This window comes from Lagenorhynchus albirostris, chromosome 8, assembly GCF_949774975.1.
Source record: "Lagenorhynchus albirostris chromosome 8, mLagAlb1.1, whole genome shotgun sequence".
Lineage (NCBI taxonomy): Eukaryota > Metazoa > Chordata > Mammalia > Artiodactyla > Delphinidae > Lagenorhynchus > Lagenorhynchus albirostris.
In genome coordinates, this window is record NC_083102.1 from 85,189,742 (window position 1) to 85,208,835 (window position 19,094).

At 37.0% G+C, this 19,094-nt stretch overlaps 1 protein-coding gene across 1 annotated transcript in view; it reads right to left on the reverse strand.

Annotated features, from left to right (window-relative positions):
* PHTF2 (putative homeodomain transcription factor 2) overlaps positions 1–19,094 on the reverse strand; it is a 187,383-nt gene that overhangs the window by 96,146 nt on the left and 72,143 nt on the right. Inside the window, exons 8-10 of the mRNA XM_060157214.1 lie at positions 10,762–10,948; positions 8,764–8,919; positions 3,885–4,103 (exon numbers count right to left, since the gene is read on the reverse strand). Of these exons, the coding sequence (XP_060013197.1) occupies positions 3,885–4,103; positions 8,764–8,919; positions 10,762–10,948 (562 nt within the window). The remainder of the gene's footprint in view (positions 1–3,884; positions 4,104–8,763; positions 8,920–10,761; positions 10,949–19,094) is intronic.

Genomic DNA, 19,094 nt, shown 5'->3' on the forward strand with positions numbered 1-19,094 from the left:
TGTTTTACCATATGCCATGATTTATTAATTCTACTATTGTTGGCTATTGCATTATTTTCCATCTTTCACTATCACATAAAATGCAATGAACATTTTTTAATATGCCTCCTTGTGCCCATCTTCTAAAGTATTCTTGGAGTGAGAAGAGTCTTATAGTATGCAGACCTTCAATTTTATTATAAAGTAACGAAGTGCTCTCCGAAGTAGTTGTGCAGATTCATATTAACATCAGCTTTGAATAAGAGCATTAAAAAATTCTTTTCTTAAAATAGTGAAAAACCAGTATTTTTTGCAAGGAATGGAAATTCCAGCTAGCTCAAATAAAGGTAGTGATTGGATGATGGTGTTTTTCATCAGAAACATTTTGTGGTGTCCAAGGGAAACTTTAACTAGGACTTAGGACAGAGGAATCAGCAGCCCTGGGGACCCTCTGTGCCTTGTAGACTTTCAGTCAATTATTCTGCCATTAATGTGCCTCAGCTAAACCCCATGTGTTTCTCTTCTATTGAACTTTAGTTACATGTTTGTGTATAGACACACATGTGTTACAATCTCATTACACATACTCTCTCACAACCCTTTTTCTGATGATAAGAATAGAATTCATTTTGTTCCTTGGAAGGAGAAAGCAGAGATAAAGAGAGAACTGTTCAACACCAAGTCTTCAGTAGAACTGACTAAAAATAAGATGTTTGATATGAGAATATTTTTTCCTAAAAATGTGTCAAGTAGTAGCATTTCAAATTTGGGTTGGTGTGAGGTGAAACAGAAGTAGTACTTGCCTGGAGATTAGCCAGAGCAGGGGACCATGAATACACAAACCCGGAGAAAATAACAGATGTTATTCAGCAAGCTTTGGGCTTTGGGAGAGTTTAAGTCAAGTTTTCCTAAATCTGATTAGCACTAGCCTAGATGGAGGGAGCCAGGTTCCCTCTTCTGGGCTCTGCACTTCAGAGGCCCCCTTTCTGGCTCTGCTCCAGCAGTGCCGCTCCCTGTGAAGTAAGGAGTTTGCAGAGTTGGGGATATGCATATCTGGAACCCATACCCTTCTGGATCCATGGGACCTAGAGTTCCCTATCCTACTGGTCCCAAGCTGCCTTCCTAGGCCTGCACAGGCCTCTTGCCCAGGTCCCTCTGGAGAGGGACCCCACCAATGTGTATATATCTGGGCCAGAGGAGTGGCCAAGGAATTTGGTTTGGAATGATGTGGAAGGAAGTAGGGTGTTGGACCCTAGGATGTCCATATTCACACGTGAGCCCCTCCCGACGCTGGATGAAGCTTGGGATGAAAAGACAAAAGGCTTAATCCAAAAGCCTCCATTGGTACTTTTACCCTAGTACCTGATAATCTGAGAAGAAAGCTTACCTACGAAGGACAGGGTAGCCCAAGCTGACATTCCATGTAGTGTAATTTGAGGGGCATCGCAAAACCCTGCTTATAATACAAGGTATGCCTTGGGTAAATCTGTCCTGAGAATTAACCATGAACCTCCTCCCTAACTAATATAGTAATGAAGCAGCGAGAAAAATTCACCTACAATTTTAATTTTCAAAAGCTCATTATGCATTATGATCTTGTGAGAAAAATATTTCATATGCAGACACCTGTAAAGTGAAAGGCTAAAGGCCTGGTTCTCACACAAGGCAATAATTTCTCCATTTGGAATGCTAGCAATGTTCTCTCTTTGGAAAGTTTATAAAGCTTATATCCTGCCTGTTCTCCTTTAATAAAGAAATATTAAATATTTTAAAATAAACTTTCTTTAATGAGCTAGAAAAAAATTCTTTTCTTACCTAAAGTAACAAGTATTTTTTTCCTATAATTTCTTCTAAATATTTTAAAGTTTTATTTCTTTACACTTAGGAACTATCTGGAATAAATTTTTGTCTTTGGATAATTATTTGACCCACAACCATATACTGAACAGTCCATCCTTTTTCTGATTTGCAATGTCACTTATGTCATACATTAGGGATCCATACAAAAAGGTAACTATTTCTGGGTTTTCTATTCTGTCCCATTGGTCTATCTGTTTACACACTGAGTCTGCCTGGCCTGCTATAACAAAATACCACAGACTAAATGGCTTACAGACAACAGAAATCTGTTTCTTGCGGTTCTGGAGGATGGGAAGTCCAAGATCAAGGTGCTGGCATATTTGGTGTCTGGCGAGATCTCACTTCCTGGTTCACACACTACTCTCTTTTTGTTGTAACCTCACATGATGAAAGGGAAAAGGGAGCTCTCTAAGGCACCTCTTTTACAGGGGCAGTAATCCTATTCATGAGGGCTCCACTCTCATGATCTAATCACTTCCTAAAGGCCCCATCTCCAAATACTATCACATTGGGGATTAGGCTTTGACATATCAATTATGGGGGGACATAATATTCAGTCTATAGCGTACAGCTGTACCATACCATCTTAATTACTACACCTTTAAAGTAAATTTTTATACTCAGTAAGAAAAGTCCTCTGTTCTTCAAAATTATTTTTGCTATTCTTGACATTTTGCTCTTTAATGTGGACTTTATATCAGTCTAAGTTCAACTAAAACACAAACAAACATACATGCTGGTAGGATTTTGATAGAAAAAGCAGTGATAATGGGTATCTCTTTCTTGTTCCTGACGTTAATAAAAATGATCCTAGGGCTTCCCTGGTGGCGCAGTGGTTGAGAGTCTGCCTGCTGATGCAGGGGACACGGGTTCGTGCCCCGGTCCGGGAAGATCCCACATGCCGCGGAGCGGCTGGGCCCGTGAGCCATGGCTGCTGGGCCTGCGCATCCGGAGCCTGTGCTCCGTAACGGGAGAGGCCACAACAGTGAGAGGCCTGCGTACCGCAAAAAAAAAAAAAAAAAAAAAAAAAGATCCTAAAATTTCATCATGAAGTATGACAGGTCTTTAGAAGGTTCTTTGACAGTTACCTTTTATCAGATTAAGGAAGTTTCCTTCCATCTCTAGTTGTCTAAGAGTTTACTTGTTGGTTTTATTATTAAGGTTTGACGAGAAGTTGGATAAGAGAGAGAAAAAGGTAAGGAAGTGTAACCCCCAGGTTTCTGAACTGGCAAGTGAGTGGATGGAGATGTCATTCATAAGAAAAACAGATTTATGAAGGAAGACGAAGTATTTGGTAAATGTGAAGTACTGGTGGGACATTCAAATGAAGATATCCTATAGACCTGTGCTGTCCAATATGGTATCCTCCTCACATGTGGCTAGTGATTACTTGAAATGTGGCTAGTCCAAATGAGATGTGCTGTTAAGTGTTCACAACAGATATTGAAGAAAGTATTAAAAAATGTAACATATTTCATTAATATTTCTCATACTAGTTATATGTTGAAATGATAATATTTTGAATATATTGGGTTAAACAAAACATACTTAAATTAATTCCGCCTTTCTAAATGTTTTTAAATGAGACTACCAGAAAATTTTAGATTACACATGTAACTCTCATTATACTTCTGTCGGATAGCATTACTATAGGCACTTGGAGATACAAATCTGATACTCATGAGATGTGAATTTGTGAATTATAATCTTATAGGTGGAGTTAAGACCACAGGTATAGATGAAACTGACCGTGAGGTATGCTGAGTGAGAAAAGGACTAACGCATCTAAAGTACAATTTGACTTACAAAACTCTATTTACTGACAATTTCTCAGGAATATATGTTTGCAAGGTGAGTGACACAATCATTATACAAATACTGAGATTCTATGTTCCAGTGAAGCCAGACTGCAGCTCACATGAAAATAAAAATAATACAGGAACATTATTTTAATTGTACGTTTTTTCTTCACCTCTGTAAAATCTGTACTTACATTCAAAGGAGCTGGACTTATAGCCCCACATAATCCAACACTGTAAACCAACCTGATGAAAAGGGTCGTCTCTATATTCTTTTTTCACACATGGATTAATTTGAGGATTTTCCACATCTGTCTCACTGGTACAAGATGATCGGCATTCTGCACAATGTAACAAGTCTTCCCATAATACATCTTCTGTTTCAGATTCTGGCCTTGTGCTCTCAGAATCCTGTCTGGAACTTGAACAGCGAGAGCTGCAACTAGTACCCGATTTAGGGGCATCCTGAAATCAAGATATTCTTTGACATTAATACAATTTATGTACCCTTTCCAACTCAAAGGATTCTATCAGAAATATATATTGCTACTTTTTGCTAAAACAACACACACACTGTCAAATGACAGTGAAATAAATAGCAAAGCATTAAAATACATAATATTTTTTAAGGAGAAACAAAATTTCCTCATATCAAAATTTGATTTCACATCTCAGCTCAAGTGTTATTTTGAAGGCAAAGGTTGTGCCTGTTTTCTCTTAAAGTTTATACAAAGTTCAGAATTCAGAGACTAGCCTAAATCCATATGGACTGCATAGTCAGTGAATGTTAACCCACTTTAATTGATGTGTTTAATGCAGTTCTTAGTTTTTTTTTTTAGCAACAATAGATTTCATGTATCTACTGTTTTTGTTTTTCAAACAGAAGTTCAATAAATTGATATAAAATTAACAAATAATCTATATCAGGAAAATAACTGCCAACTCATGTTTCTTAATCTATTGTAAAAAAGTGAAAAACTAAAAGGCACAAGTTAAATAATTTCTGATCAATTTACCTTTTTCCTAAGAGTTTTTAACGTACAAAATAAATACCTTTGACTACATTTTAATTTAATTCCAAATAACCTTTCCTAAATAAAGAATGGTAATAGCCATCCTTATGTAGTCAAGTATGCTGAAATTTTTGGATTTGTTTTTAGCTATCCTCTGTCACTAAGATTTTGTCAATTCTACTTCAAAATGTTTTATATTTACCCTCTCTATTTTCCATGTTATCACCACAGTTCAAACTTCATCATTCACACCTTGTTTGCTCTAAGACCTTCCTGACTGACCTCTATCTGAAAGGCCTTCCCCTCTTTCCAGATTAACCTTCCCACAGTGAAGCTATTTTTTCATTCCTCAGACAAAAATCTTTCTGTGGCTTCCCACTGTTCTTCATAAAGTTCACATTCCTTCACCGAGCCTTGTCTTCAAATGTGCTACTTCGGATCCTGTTCTCCACTTCTCCTCCAGTGACACTGGGCTACGTCTTAGCCTCTAAACACAGCTTGCTCTTTGCCACTCTAGCCTCTGATCATGTTCCTACCTCTTACTGTAATCCTACTCTCCTTTAAAGCCTACTTAACAAAAAGTGTCAGGAAAATACCATCTCTACCCCTTTCCAGCTGTCTTACCTTGTTTCTGAGTCTTTGTTTAGCCATCTACCAATGGGGAATAAAACTACCTACCTAAAATAGATATTAAAAATTAAATGAGCACTGTAGCTTTTAATACAAACCTAGTACAAAGGCGCTCGACAAATGTTACTTTAAAGGCACTCTCTATTTAGAACGATTACTTTGTCCCTGAAGCGAGTTATTATTATTTATATTCATCTAATGATAAATTTTGCACTGTTGTCTGGCATCTGTAATACTGTCTGTGTTAGATGTTCATGTATTTCATATTCTCAAATAAATCAAAACTCTCAAATACACTATAAGTCTATGAAAGACAGAAGCCAAACACTACTTTTTTTTGCCATCATTAGCACAGGTAACAAAATGTCTTAAATGAATGAGATATATTATTGATAATTTATTGATATTAGAATGGGATAATAAATATATATTTAGTGTACTGATAGAGTATTTGTGGGAGGAAGGTTGTTTGAGGGAGACGTAAAAATTTTCCGAAAGAGTTGAGCAGGAAATGAAAAAAGAAAGGAAAAAAATACAGAAAGAGAAAAGGGTAAAAATTAGTCAGCTTTCTTTCGTGAAAAGCACTCTAAAAATACTTCCGATTCACTAATGTCAAACAGAATATTTGAAGCATAAGCAGTTTTCATCACAACAGTTTTCATTAGATAGCAAGACACAGACTGTATTAAGTAATTGCTAATCCAAAAATTTTGATAAAACTAGCTTATTATCTATAACTAATTTCTGATGCAGACTTGTTAATCAGATACAGAAATAAGTAATAGGATTAAAGGCCTGATGACTGTTTAAGTGAAACTAATGGGTGATTTCAGGGATAAAGAAATATCTATAATTCATTATAAATGTATTTTGTCAAATACTGATTAATAAGTGGGCCATTTTACAAATGTAAAATCTAAAAATTATTGCCTATAATTGCTTACATTTCAAACAGAATTTTATCTGCAGTATTTAGGTAGTTAGTGGCCACTTTAAATTTCACTACAAATTGCTGAATTAAGCCAAAAAATAGGAAATGAGCTACTGCTCATTTAATACAATTTGTTCTGCTTATTTCAAATCTTTAGACAGATAGCTAAAACTGAGAATATAATCATATTAAGAAAGTTTATTTATTTGAACTGAAATAGATGAAGGGAATAAGCATTTATAACATAAATGCTTTGTGCATGGCAATTATGCATAATCTTATTTAAACTTAACAATCTGATGAGGCCAGTCTCCCTCCCTCCCCACTGTACAGAGGCAGAAACTGAGACTCAGGTAAGTTAAATAATTTTTCCAAAGTCACTTAAGTAGTCTGACTCCATGCCCATGGTTTCTTCACTATGCTTTCCATCAAATGCTGCCTTCATCAGATGAAAAGCTAATCCACAATAGGGAATAAAAATTAAAGATACCTGCAGAGTTAAACAAAGCAAGACAGAGCTAGGAAACAGGACAAATGCTTAAACAGAGCTACCGGTTCCCCAGGACACCGCCTATATCTCAGATAACCAAGTAATTCTACCACCATCTTCCCAACAAGAGACTGGAAGAAGCCAATCAGATATAGTAGATAGTAGAAAAAGGCAAGAAACCAGGGTGGGGGTAGGGTTTGGGCGTTGAGGGGTAAGAGGGAAGAGGGTTAGGTGAAAGTCCAACACACTGAATGGCAAGATCACTACCTCATCCCCAACCCCCTTGGTGCCAAACACCATGACAGCGTGGTATAATATCTACCACCCCCATGCCACCAGAAGATTGGATGATTCTTCCTGAAAAATGTCCCTAAAAAGTATATCTATAGATTCTGACATCTGGGAGGCTTACAACAAATGGCTGGGTCTCTGACCAGTACTCTTCAAGTAAGGTCCACCAGTCTTACCCCTGCACAAAGTGCTTCCCCAAATGATTTCTTTGTGCCTCACCCTAAAAGAAAACCGTATCACCAGTAATTTGAAGAGTACAGTAATAAATACATATAGATGCAAAACAACGCTACAAATCCTCTGTCTGAATTTTACTTATTCAAAGGAGGCTGTGTTTTGCTTTTTCAATAAAAAGTAAGAACAACTTTGAAGGTGGTTTGACTTGAGAGTAAAAAAATTTGGAACTGAAATACAGCTTTTTAAATATTTTCTAGTCTAAAGTTCCTCACTTCACAGATGAAGAATTTGAAGACCAGATTTTATTTTTAAGTAATCTTTTATATCATTTTTAAAAAGATTTAAAACAACCAATGCCTACTAGCTAATTATCAGCCTTACTTGGAATCTGGAAGATTTTAAGAAACATTTATTTTTTAAAAGTTAAGATTAGTAGAATAATGGTCTGCCCTTCAAGAATCTCAATATTTCAAAATATAGCTGCAAACCAAGAAAAGTAAAGATTAGGGGAGAGAAAAGTACCTCTAAAGCCAAGTAATTTATTTTATAGGAGAGTGGAGACCTCCTTCTATTGGAGGTCCTGAATTCTTTCCAGGACCAACAGACTTCTACCTGTGCATGGAATAAGACTTTGAATTTCACAAGCATGGTTAACTGGCTTAGGAACACTAAACGGTACATCAGATAATGTGGATGAAGAGGCAATGAGTAGACATACTGGCATTAGTGTCTTTCTAATGGCAGCCACTGAGAGAAGAAACCGCTGTAGTCACGTAGAAAGATTGACTAGAGATAAAACCACAAAGAAGAGTGTACAAAGAAAAAGTAACTCTTCTAATCTTAAAACTCTTAAGCTATTCATACTCCAGCACAGCGTAATATTAGATTTTTCGCAAGTTTGACCCTAAATCATCAAGAAAAAATATATATATTCTAATACAGTACAAAAAGAGTAGAAGGTAATGTTTATCAAAAAGTGAGGTAAAAAGTAATTCATGTGCCTTCAAGCAAGAAAATGTATTGTCCTTAGAATAAAATGTGAAAATACAATTGAATGAAATTTTTTTTCTATTTAAATATTTCAAGAGATACAATAACTTCAAGAGATGTGATAAAGTTGGAAAAGGGTTTGGAGAAAAACAGACATTAACAAAGAAAAACAGAATCAAGAAGAAAAAGGAATTGAATTTTATAGCCTGGGCGACTTAACTGGTGACAGTAACATGAAGGAAGTCACTTAGAATAATAACTTTGCTACAATCTAGAAGTTATAAAGCCTTTCAAATCGTGGAAAAGACTAACATAGGAGTTCACAGATTGTCTCTCCAGGATCTTCTTTAAAAGGAAACAACAAACTCAATGTATGAGTCTTCAGAGATAATGCACAAAATGAATACAAGTGTGTGGCTATCATGTGTGAAATACATTAATCTAAAACTGCTCCTCTGTAAGTCCAGATCATATAACAGTAAGATATTGAGATTCACGGGAAATATCTGCTATTTCAATAATCATAAATTTGTTGAAAAAAGTTGTAAATTAAAAACATACAAAATAGATATATATGTACAGATGCAAGGCCAAAGTATATACCTCATTAGGGTAATGTTTCTTATAATGGTGTGACTTTCTATTCCGAAGAATGCTCTCAGAAGTCCTGTCTGCATGACGGCGCAATAGGTATCCTGTTTCTGGACCTTCTTCACTGGAGACTTCATCAGAGACATTTGTTACTGTCCTTTGGGTATCCTAGGTTAGGAGTATAAAAAGAGTTGTTGGTAATTTCTGACTAACCTTGCAGCTTTAAAACTGCAAAATTTTAAATTATACATACATATACACATATACCTTCAAATACCTCTAAAGATCTCAGAGTAATTGATTAGTACTACCTGATTTTCTAAAAAATGTCTTAAATCAGTGACTAAAGTAACTCAATAGTCATTTGTCAAATATTGTTCTATGACATTTCTGTTCACAAAAGGATCTGAAATGTCTTACAAAATTGAGAAAGTAAAATAGTATAAAAGCAGAACAGAGACCCTTTAAAGGAAGCTTGAGAGACCTAAAATGAATTACATTATTCTCACAAACCAAAAATGCTATCAATCTTAAGACCAGCACTGATTTAATAATGGGCTATGAGGCAATGAGGAGGTGACTGGTAGCTGAATGAAATACATATGAGGCAGACAACACCATGTAAATATTGATTTTTTAGAGATAATCAGATTCCAGAAGTTCTGAAACTGAGAGACTCCAGAGCAGATATTTTACTGATACTTTCATGTTCCTCTTATATGACGTTAGTAGGTAATACATATCTGGAAATGTGTTTGAAAACTGCATGACTAAAAACTTAATTTATTTGTTGACTGATGCTAGTGATGTGAGGCTCACATTACCAGAGAGTTAAATGCCTCAAAAATCTAAAAGCAGAGTAAGGGACTCTGATTCATTGCTGCCCCATGCTATTTATTATATAGCTACAGGTACTGAAAATACATGTACTGTCAAGCAATAACACATACTTCACTCAAAATAGAGAATCCTCTTTTCTTCCTTTACTTTCCTCAACACACATGTTCATGCTTACGTTCCTAAATGTAACAAAGGTAACATCTTTTAATTTGACCATATATATATATTTTTTTTACTGTAACAGCTTTTAAAGAATAAATTATTTGGGCTTCCCTGGTGGCTCAGTGGTTAAGAATCCGCCTGCCATCGCAGGGGACACGAGTCCGATCCCTGGCCCGGGAAGATCCCGCATGCAACGGAACAGCTAAGCCCATGCGCCACAACCACTGAGCCTGCGCTCTAGAGCCCGTGCTCTGCAACAAGAGAAACCACAATGAGAAGCCCGCCCCCCGCAAAGAAGAGTAGCCCCTGCTTGCCGCAACTAGAGAAAGCCCATGCGCAGCAACAAAGACCCAACACAGCCAAAAATTAAAAACAAACAAATAAATAAATTAATTAAATTAAAAAAGAATAGATTATTTAACCAAAAATCTTCAGGTAAACAAACAGAAAGAAGATATTACATTAAGCTTTGTTACAATAAACCCAGGGCTTCTTCTGGTAAAGTAAACAATTGTTATCCTTAGCAAATATTTCCTCAGTAAGACTTTTTTTCAAATTAAAAACAAAACAAATGTGCTGACACCAAAGGTAACAAAGGTAGGAAAAACAAGGTAATATTTTCTTAAAGAGAACATTAATGGAAAACCAGGGTCCTAGTTCAGTGTCTAGAATAATTTAGATGTTCCATTTGAAATAACTTCTTACATACACACAGAAATGGGGAAATAAAAAGTAACGTTTAACAAATATCAACTATAAATTATAAAGTGCTTTAACATTTCAGAAAAACTGGAGCCATCAATCAATTCAGAAGGTGCCAAGTTATACTAGAAATCAGGTTTATTCACACTACTTTATCGGATTTTCAGCTTCATCAGTGTGATTTGTAAAGGCTCACAGAACACATTCTGGAGAAAATACATATACTCAAGGGCAACTACTATGTCTAAGTCACTTCCCATTAACTAACATAAAATCACACAAATTACTTTTAAAAATCACACTTACTTTGCTGGGAATGTTCCTCAGTGTTCCTGTGTTCCAGGTTGCCTCTTCTGCTCGAAGAGTTTCACACTGAGGTTCATGGCTTTGTACTCCATCTTCGCTGCTTTTAACAGTCTTTTTCCCATCAAGGGATACATAGCCATTGTCAGTCTCAGTTGATTTATCAATTGAATTCTTTGCTTTCTTTGATCTAAAAAGGAAAATATGTGAAGCATGTTATGTGGACTAGCTTATTCTGGATAGGTTACCAGCAGAAATTATGATCTGTTAATAATTAAATCTGGTAGTTATTTCTCAGCATTTTAATCACTACCTTATTTTTACAACAAATAATTCAGAAATATAATATCTATCATAAAAAATAAACATGTAAATCAATGTCCTACTTCAGCTTATTTTATAACTTTTAAGGTCTTACAAATAGCAATTCTAAGAGACATGCCCTAACTTACCAAACAATTATTGGTCAAAATCACCTGGTCTGGACTTCCCTGGTGGCGGAGTGGGTAAGAATCCGCCTGCCAATGCAGGGGACACGGGTTCGAGCCCAGGTCCGGGAAGATCCCACATGCCGTGGAGCAACTAAGCCCATGCGCCACAACTACTGAGCCTGCACTCTAGAGCCCGCGAACCACAACTATTGAGCCCATGTGCCACAACTACTGAAACCCGCGCACCTAGAGCCCGTGCTCTGCAACAAGAGAAGCCACTGCAATGAGAAGCCCGTGCACCACAACAAGAGTAGCCTCCACTCACCGCAACTAGAGAAAGCCCGCGCGCAGCAACGAAGACACAACGCAGCCAAAATAAATAAATAAATAAATAAATAAACTTATTTAAAAAATGATTTAAAAAAAATCACCTGGTCTTTGAGCAAAATCTAGGATCAAAATTTTAGCGATTTTATTATGGTTAATAATATATTTTTAAGGTCTTATTTTTTAAAGAACTACCTCAGTAATTATTAAGTTGCAATTAGTGGTTTAACTTAGGTTTTTTTTTTTTAATATTTATTTATTTATTTATTTTTGACAGTGTTGGGTCTTCGTTTCTGTGCGAGGGCTTTCTCTAGTTGTGGCAAGCGGGGGCTGCTCTTCATCGCGGTGCGCGGGCCTCTCACTATCGCGGCCTCTCTTGTTGTGGAGCACAGGCTCCAGACACGCAGGCTCAGTAGTTGTGGCTCACGGGCCCAGTTGCTCCGCGGCATGTGGGATCTTCCCAGACCAGGGCTCGAACCCGTGTCCCCTGCATCGGCAGGCAGATTCTCAATCACTGTGCCACCAGGGAAGCCCTTAACTTAGTTTTAATACTCTCCTTTACCCAAATACTTTACCATTAGTATGGATACATAAATATTCTGATAAATTCATTTTAATATACAATGGAGACACAGGACCTTTTGTAACACAAAGCACATGAAAAAAAGGAAAACTCTGTACAAGATTCTACATAATGGAAGAAGTAAAAACAAAGAACGCAAAGAAAAAGAAGTAACCTCTTTCACCCACTGAAATACTCTAGAAAAATGTTAGTAACGTAGCTTACAAGTACCTAAAAGACTACAATTGAGGTTCTTCATTTATAGGTATTAAGTTTTTCTCAATACAAAAAATATAACATGGAAAATAATAAACCATTTGATTAACAGGCAAATGCTTGCAGAGTCCTCTTCAGAGACTACGGTGGGTGAAAGAATGGCTATCCAAAAGAAATATTAGTAGAAACATAATGTAAATCCCACATAAAATTAAAATGTGCTCAATGCAGATTAAGTCTGTCATAAAACATTACTAAAAAGCAATTGTATTTAATTATACTTAAATAAATTCCCTTGAATTTTCTCCAAAGTATCAGTTTTGCAAGACAGGAAAAATAAAACTAGTATATTGCCTTCAGGCAGCTCAAAAAACAAAAGGACTTTCAAATGGGGAAAAAATGTTACCTTTAACACTACAGTTACTCAGTTCTATTGGAATCTATCAGAACTGTGCAGGACCTTAGAATTCATCTATGCTAAATATTCATTTTGGAAACAAGGAATCAGAAATATAAAGAGGTCTAAGTGACTTATTTAAGGTCACATAGCCACTTAGAGGCAAAGCTGCCATTAGAACACAGACCTTCTGACTATGAGGTTAATTATATTCTCCACACTACCTCCAAATGCCTACTCTCTGGGAAACTGCCTGTTAGGATTTCTTCTTAACACACTCATGAAAGCCTAGAAAATTTCTGTCTCGTACAAACAGGCCCCTTTCCTTCCTGACCTTCTCCTGCAAGACTACTAAAGGGGACAGACAGGCCATACCGCCCATATGCTCTACAGAGCTCTGATGCTTTCTGGTTATGAAGAACACACCTCAGCAGAGCTGCAAGACTCAAAAGTCTAATCTTCTGACCCTTTTCTTTCTATATTACCCTAAGAGGCATGGAGAGACTAAGGGAATGAGCCATAGAACAAAGATCGTTTAAGAGTGGCAGAGGGAGGGAGGAAAATGAATTACAATAGAGAGGAGAAAGGGCAAAAGAGAAAATAAAAGGTGCAGAGAAAACCTGTGACTTTCTCTGCCTAGAGAAGAAAGAGATAGAAATACCAGTTATTAACTGTTCCCTTTACCTCTCCCTTGAATATTGTGGAAAACGTAGATGTGGAAAAACACCAAGGGAAGTGAAGTTACTTGATATCTTAAAAATGTGAGAAACTCAAAGACAGTGAAAGTGTGTGCTGGAAAGGTATTTATGAAGCTTCATGGAAACTGTACTGGGCTGGAAAGGGAGGGGGAAGGTGGTGAATAAGGTAAAGGAAGACTGAAAAGTTGATAGAACAGAACCATTAATCAGCCAGGATATGCAAGAAGAGAAATTTATTTGGGAAGAAAGATAGAATGTTGGACCTGAAGTGCCTGGGAACATCCTGAGAAAGATCAGTAAGCAGTTGATAACACAGGCCTAGAAGCCAATGGTCAAAGCAAAAAAAAAGTAGCTGTAAACTTGCAGAGTGAACCAGAACCCTAGAGGGCCAAAAGATACGGGCTTAGTGAAAAGGGCTTTGAATCAGTAATAACGGCTGCTTTAAGAATTTTTCTAAGGGGAATGTATTCTTTCCTTACCAGGACAGAGTAAAGACTATGTTAAGCCAGGGGCAAGAGTACTAGTAGCACTCCCTCCATTTACCTTTCGGCTATCTCCTACTTCCTCCCTACTTCCTCTCTTCCTTATCTCTGCCTCCTTCCAATCTTCTCTGGGTTGTTTCTCTCTCCCAATATCTCCTCGAAGTACAAGTAACACTATCAGAAGATATGAACAGAAAGTTACTAAGCTACAGTAGCTATCTGATGCTTCTCTTCTGCTAAGTGCAGATAACTTACAAACCAAGCTGAAATAACAAAGAAAACACTAAATGTAAGTACCAACCTCAGAGTTTACAAAGCAGCTCAAAATACAAATCGAGGCAGCTTGGCAGTGGCTGGTGATAACAGCACTTACAAAAGCATTGTTGGAATGGAACAGCAGGAACAGCCCAGCAACAGCCAGTAATGGTAACTCATATGAAGGCAATTTTAGGGCAGGGGGCCAGGTGCAGCCCAGAGGGGATGGGAGATGGGCTACATACAGAGGATTAATTGAATAAGTATATTGAGAACAATAGGAACCAGACTTTTCAGTGATAGAGAAGGAAGATATAAAGAGGAGAAAAGATAAAATGAACTCCGTGATATTGTATCTGAATTGGAACTACCACTGCAAATTCATGGTTTATATCTAAAGAAATAAATATAAATGTAAAAGGACACACACACACACACACACACACACACACACACACACACACACACACACTTTCTAGCTCTGTCCACTGAGAAGGCCCCAGGGTAGCAACACCACAATAGCAATGAGCGTATCCAGCATTCAGATCTTGGTTTCTATACACCACTCTCCTTGAAGAAGTGATTCATTCCAGGCCTGAGGCAGTGGAAGTACAAGTTGAAGCTGGAAACATTTTGTTGTGCCAGGAAGTAAGGAAGGGTTCAGAGAATGATAAGGACATGACAAAAAGACAAAGAAACTGCTCAAAGGGGCTCCCCTGGCCAAATTGAAGCCAATCTAATAACAAAATAAATAATGACAGCAACAAATTGAAAAAATAGAAATCCATAAGTAAATAATTAAGGGAAAGCTCTTCCGTAAAGTAGAATGCCAAGTAATAAATGTAGAAGGAACGATAGAGTTAGAAACATTACCATCATTTGGCAACCACCATAATAATAATTCAAGCAAGAATCATCAATGGATACTAAAACCAGAAGGTGAAGGTGGGATGAGAAATAGGTTATTTTTATAGTTAATGCAGCTCCACATAGGACATTTGTTGATTATAAAGGAAAAAATAAATAAATTTATAATGGAGAAATATAGCAGACACTATCTTAATCAAGTGATTCATATAAATATCACTAGTAGGGGAACAAATCTACATAGTTTGCCACCTAACAGGATGCAATGATACTGCTGCCAAAAATGCATAACTGGGTTTAATTATGAAGAAATATCACACTACCAACTCAGTGATATGCTGCTAAATGTTGAACAACCAGCTATCCAGGGGTAAAAAGCTCTTGTTTATAGTGTTCCCTTATTCCCATGGTGTAAATAATCCTACCATGGCCAATTTCAAATACCAACTGACAACGCTGAAGACAGCATTGGGAAGAGATATACATATTCAGCTCTCACAAGTCACTTGGAGCTAGATCCAGAAAACCACGTGCACAAACCCAAATTAATAGACATTCTACAAAGTGACTGCTCTGTATCTTCAAAACTGTGAAAAACATGAAACTTGAGGAAAGACTGAAGTCTGTCCCACAATGAAGGAGACAAGACATGACCCCTGGATGTGGCACATGATCCCAGATTGATCCTTTTGCTGTAAAGGATAAATAGGGACAATTAACAGAACTGAACTGGATCTCTGGGGGAAGATATATGGGAGTTCTTTGCACTGTTCTCTCAACATTTCTGTAAGTTTGAAATTGTTTCAAAATAAAATTATATATTTTTAAAGGTACAAACTGATTACTTTAGATCTGAGCATCAGGGACATGTTGACAGGAGAAAATGTAGGAGGGCTAAGTTCCAATAAAGCAGGTTAAAGAGGGTCAAAAATTGTGACTGCTCCAGGCAAGGTTTAGTTTTACCACTGATTGCTATATCATTCATATTGTCATTAATTGCTGAAAGTAAGAACTTCACAGAATTATATTAATTTCTCAAAAGGAACATAGTTTACCAAGACTCATATGTTTAAGTAATTCTTCCCATTCCCTTACAAAAGGGCGTAAAGTTATTAGGGAAAGACAGTGGGAGTGAGAGATTTATATTTTAAATATATATATTGTGAAATTCTACTTAGAGTATATTTTTTAAAGGGAAGTTACTTCTATTTAAGTGAACTGAAAAATATGTAAAAAAAAAAAAATAAACTGGGGCTTCCCAGGTGGCGCAGTGGTTGAGAGTCCGCCTGCTGATGCAGGGGACATGGGTTCGTGCCCCGGTCGGGGAAGATCCCACATGCCGCGGAGCTGCTGGGCCCGTGAGCCATGGCCGCTGAGCCTGCGCGTCGGGAGCCTGTGCTCCACAACGGAAGAGGCCACAACAGTGAGAGGCCCGCGTACCGCAAAAAAAATAAAATAAAAAAAAAAAAAAATGAAGCGAGCTAAATATTTTGATTTTTTTCCTTTCTTTTTTTGGGGGGCAGGGGATCATTTAATAGAATTTCCTCCTTCTCAGGGGAGAATTTAGTGGGGTTTTTTTTTGTAATTGCATTTTTTTTTGTAATTGTATATATTTTTTTTTTACAGCATAGTGATTCAATATTAACAGCACTTTGATTTTAAAATAAACACATGATTCTAAATCATCATTCCCTATCAAAAACAAAAGCAGGATAGAAAGAAGCTGGTTAGGAATTACTGTCCTACAATATAGAAGGAAATGGTACTTTTTAGTATTATCCACAGAAAGTTCTTACCTTTTGATAGCTACACTTTATGCATATAACACACTCACTTAATAAAACCAGAGTTAACAATAGTTTCTTAGACCAACCCAAACACTATGAGTCACAGGCACCTGGGCCGTGAGGTTAGTAGTATGTCGAAAATGGAGACATACAAGTCTACTATGATTTTATGTATTCCATGACAGAAACAGTATTTCCTGCATTTGGATTTTTTTAAAATTGAAGTAGAGTTGATATACAATATTATATTAGTTTCAGGTGTACAACATAGTGGTTCAGCATTTATATAATGCTGCACTGGATTCTGAACAAAAAGCATTTGCAAAGATACAATGTGCAATTTCACTGCCATGGTCATGGCTTATAGTTTTATAACTAGCTAATAACTAATTAACACTTGAATCTTTGGATGGCATGACCTGTGTAAAATTTTCTTTAAAGTATTATGCTTGACATTCAAGAAGGGTAGCTCTATGTCAAAAATACTCTTAGGAGGACATGACTTTACATGTAGTATAATTACCCTAGTTCCTTTGTGAGATATAGTGAGAGACAATTTGATTCTTTCCTAAAAAAATGCAAATAAATGTACAATCTACACCATAAGTAAATTATAAAACTGAATTTTTTCACATAAAAACTTTAGCCAAGGGCTTCCCTGGTGGCGCAGTGGTTCAGAGTCCGCCTGCCGATGCAGGGGACACGGGTTTGTGCCCCGGTCCGGGAAGATTCCACATGCCACGGAGCGGCTGGGCCCGTGAGCCATGGCCACTGAGCCTGCGCGTCCGGAGCATGTGCTCCGCAACGGGAGAGGCCACAACAGTGAGAGGCCCGCGTACAGCAAAAAATATATATATATAAATATAAATATAAATATAAATATATATATATATATATCTCAAATGTATTGTGTCAAACATGAAAACCACTGTGTTTCTATATTTAAAAACCTAGTCAGGTAATCAAGAACACTCATGATACTCTGTCCTGCCATGGCAAAAGCGTTGGAAGTATTTGTTGGTGCTCTCAAAAATATTCAGAGGTATACAAATTGAGCCAACTGAAGATCATCCTTTCAGTATTAAAGGACATTAGAGTTGCTAGGGGGAAGTTAACAGTAGCAGATAACTCTTGTTCTAGAACATAGTATGAAATTTCTGGCCTTGCTCTCATTTGCACAAGGTTAGGAATCAAGGAGGAGAGGAGGTTAGAGAAACAAAATGCATAAAATCTCAGATATAAGAAAATGACACAGGGGCCTACATATAACCATCACTGCTATCTGGAGCTATGCATACACCTTGATTACATGCTAATATAGCGCTTCAAAGACTTTTGGGACCCTGTGTTTCTCTGAGTATCCTCTGCCACACATAAGTTTCAGAGGTGTGTATCAAATTGGGTTTATTTATAGTACCTGTAATCTTTTTAGGACCAGTCCAACTCTAAAATAACAGTGACTCTAGCAAATTTAGTAAGTTATCTAGTTGTGGCCTTAAAAATCTGGGATATATTGGCATTTACACGGTCTTCATCCTTGTCTGTGGAAGACATCCAATAGACCTTCACCCAGTCTATAGCTTAAATGACTGAACTTTTTAAACTACAGTCAGTGAAAACCAAATTTTAATCCCTGTATCAAAAATTTCTGGTGGAACTGCATACCATTTTAACTTATTTTATGCAGTATACTCCATTCTGTGAAGAAAATCAATTTACTGAATCTAATTTTCACTTTAGTGTTAAAAACAGCAAATACGGAAGCTAAACAGAACAGAAATCTTCAAGGTACGTCAGTCACACATAGGAATTAACAAGTAACCTGGTTTTATTCTGATATCTGTCTCTAATTCACCAAGTCAATTTATATAAGTTACTTTTTCTACTCAAAAAAGAGCATAATTTCTACTGACTTTGTTTTAATGATATTGTGATCATCAAATGAATCTTAAAGGACATGAAAGAGTACTTAGGATCCATTTGAATTTTGAAATAGGTATTATGCTGAAGAGATGTAAAATCTACTCTTTTAAATATTTATTTATTTTTGGCTGTGTTGGGTCTTCGTTGCTGTGCATGGGCTTTCTCTAGTTGCACGAGCAAGGGGTACTCTTCATTGTGGTGCGTGGGCTTCTCATTGCGGTGGCTTCTCTTGTTGCAGAGCACTGGCTCTAGGTGCGTGGGCTTCAGTAGTTGTGTCTCGCGGGCTCTAGAGTGCAGGCTCAGTGGTTGTGGTGCATGGGCTTAGTTGCTCCATGGCATGTGGGATCTTCCCGGACCAGAGGTGAACCTCTGTCCCCTGCATTGGCAGGCG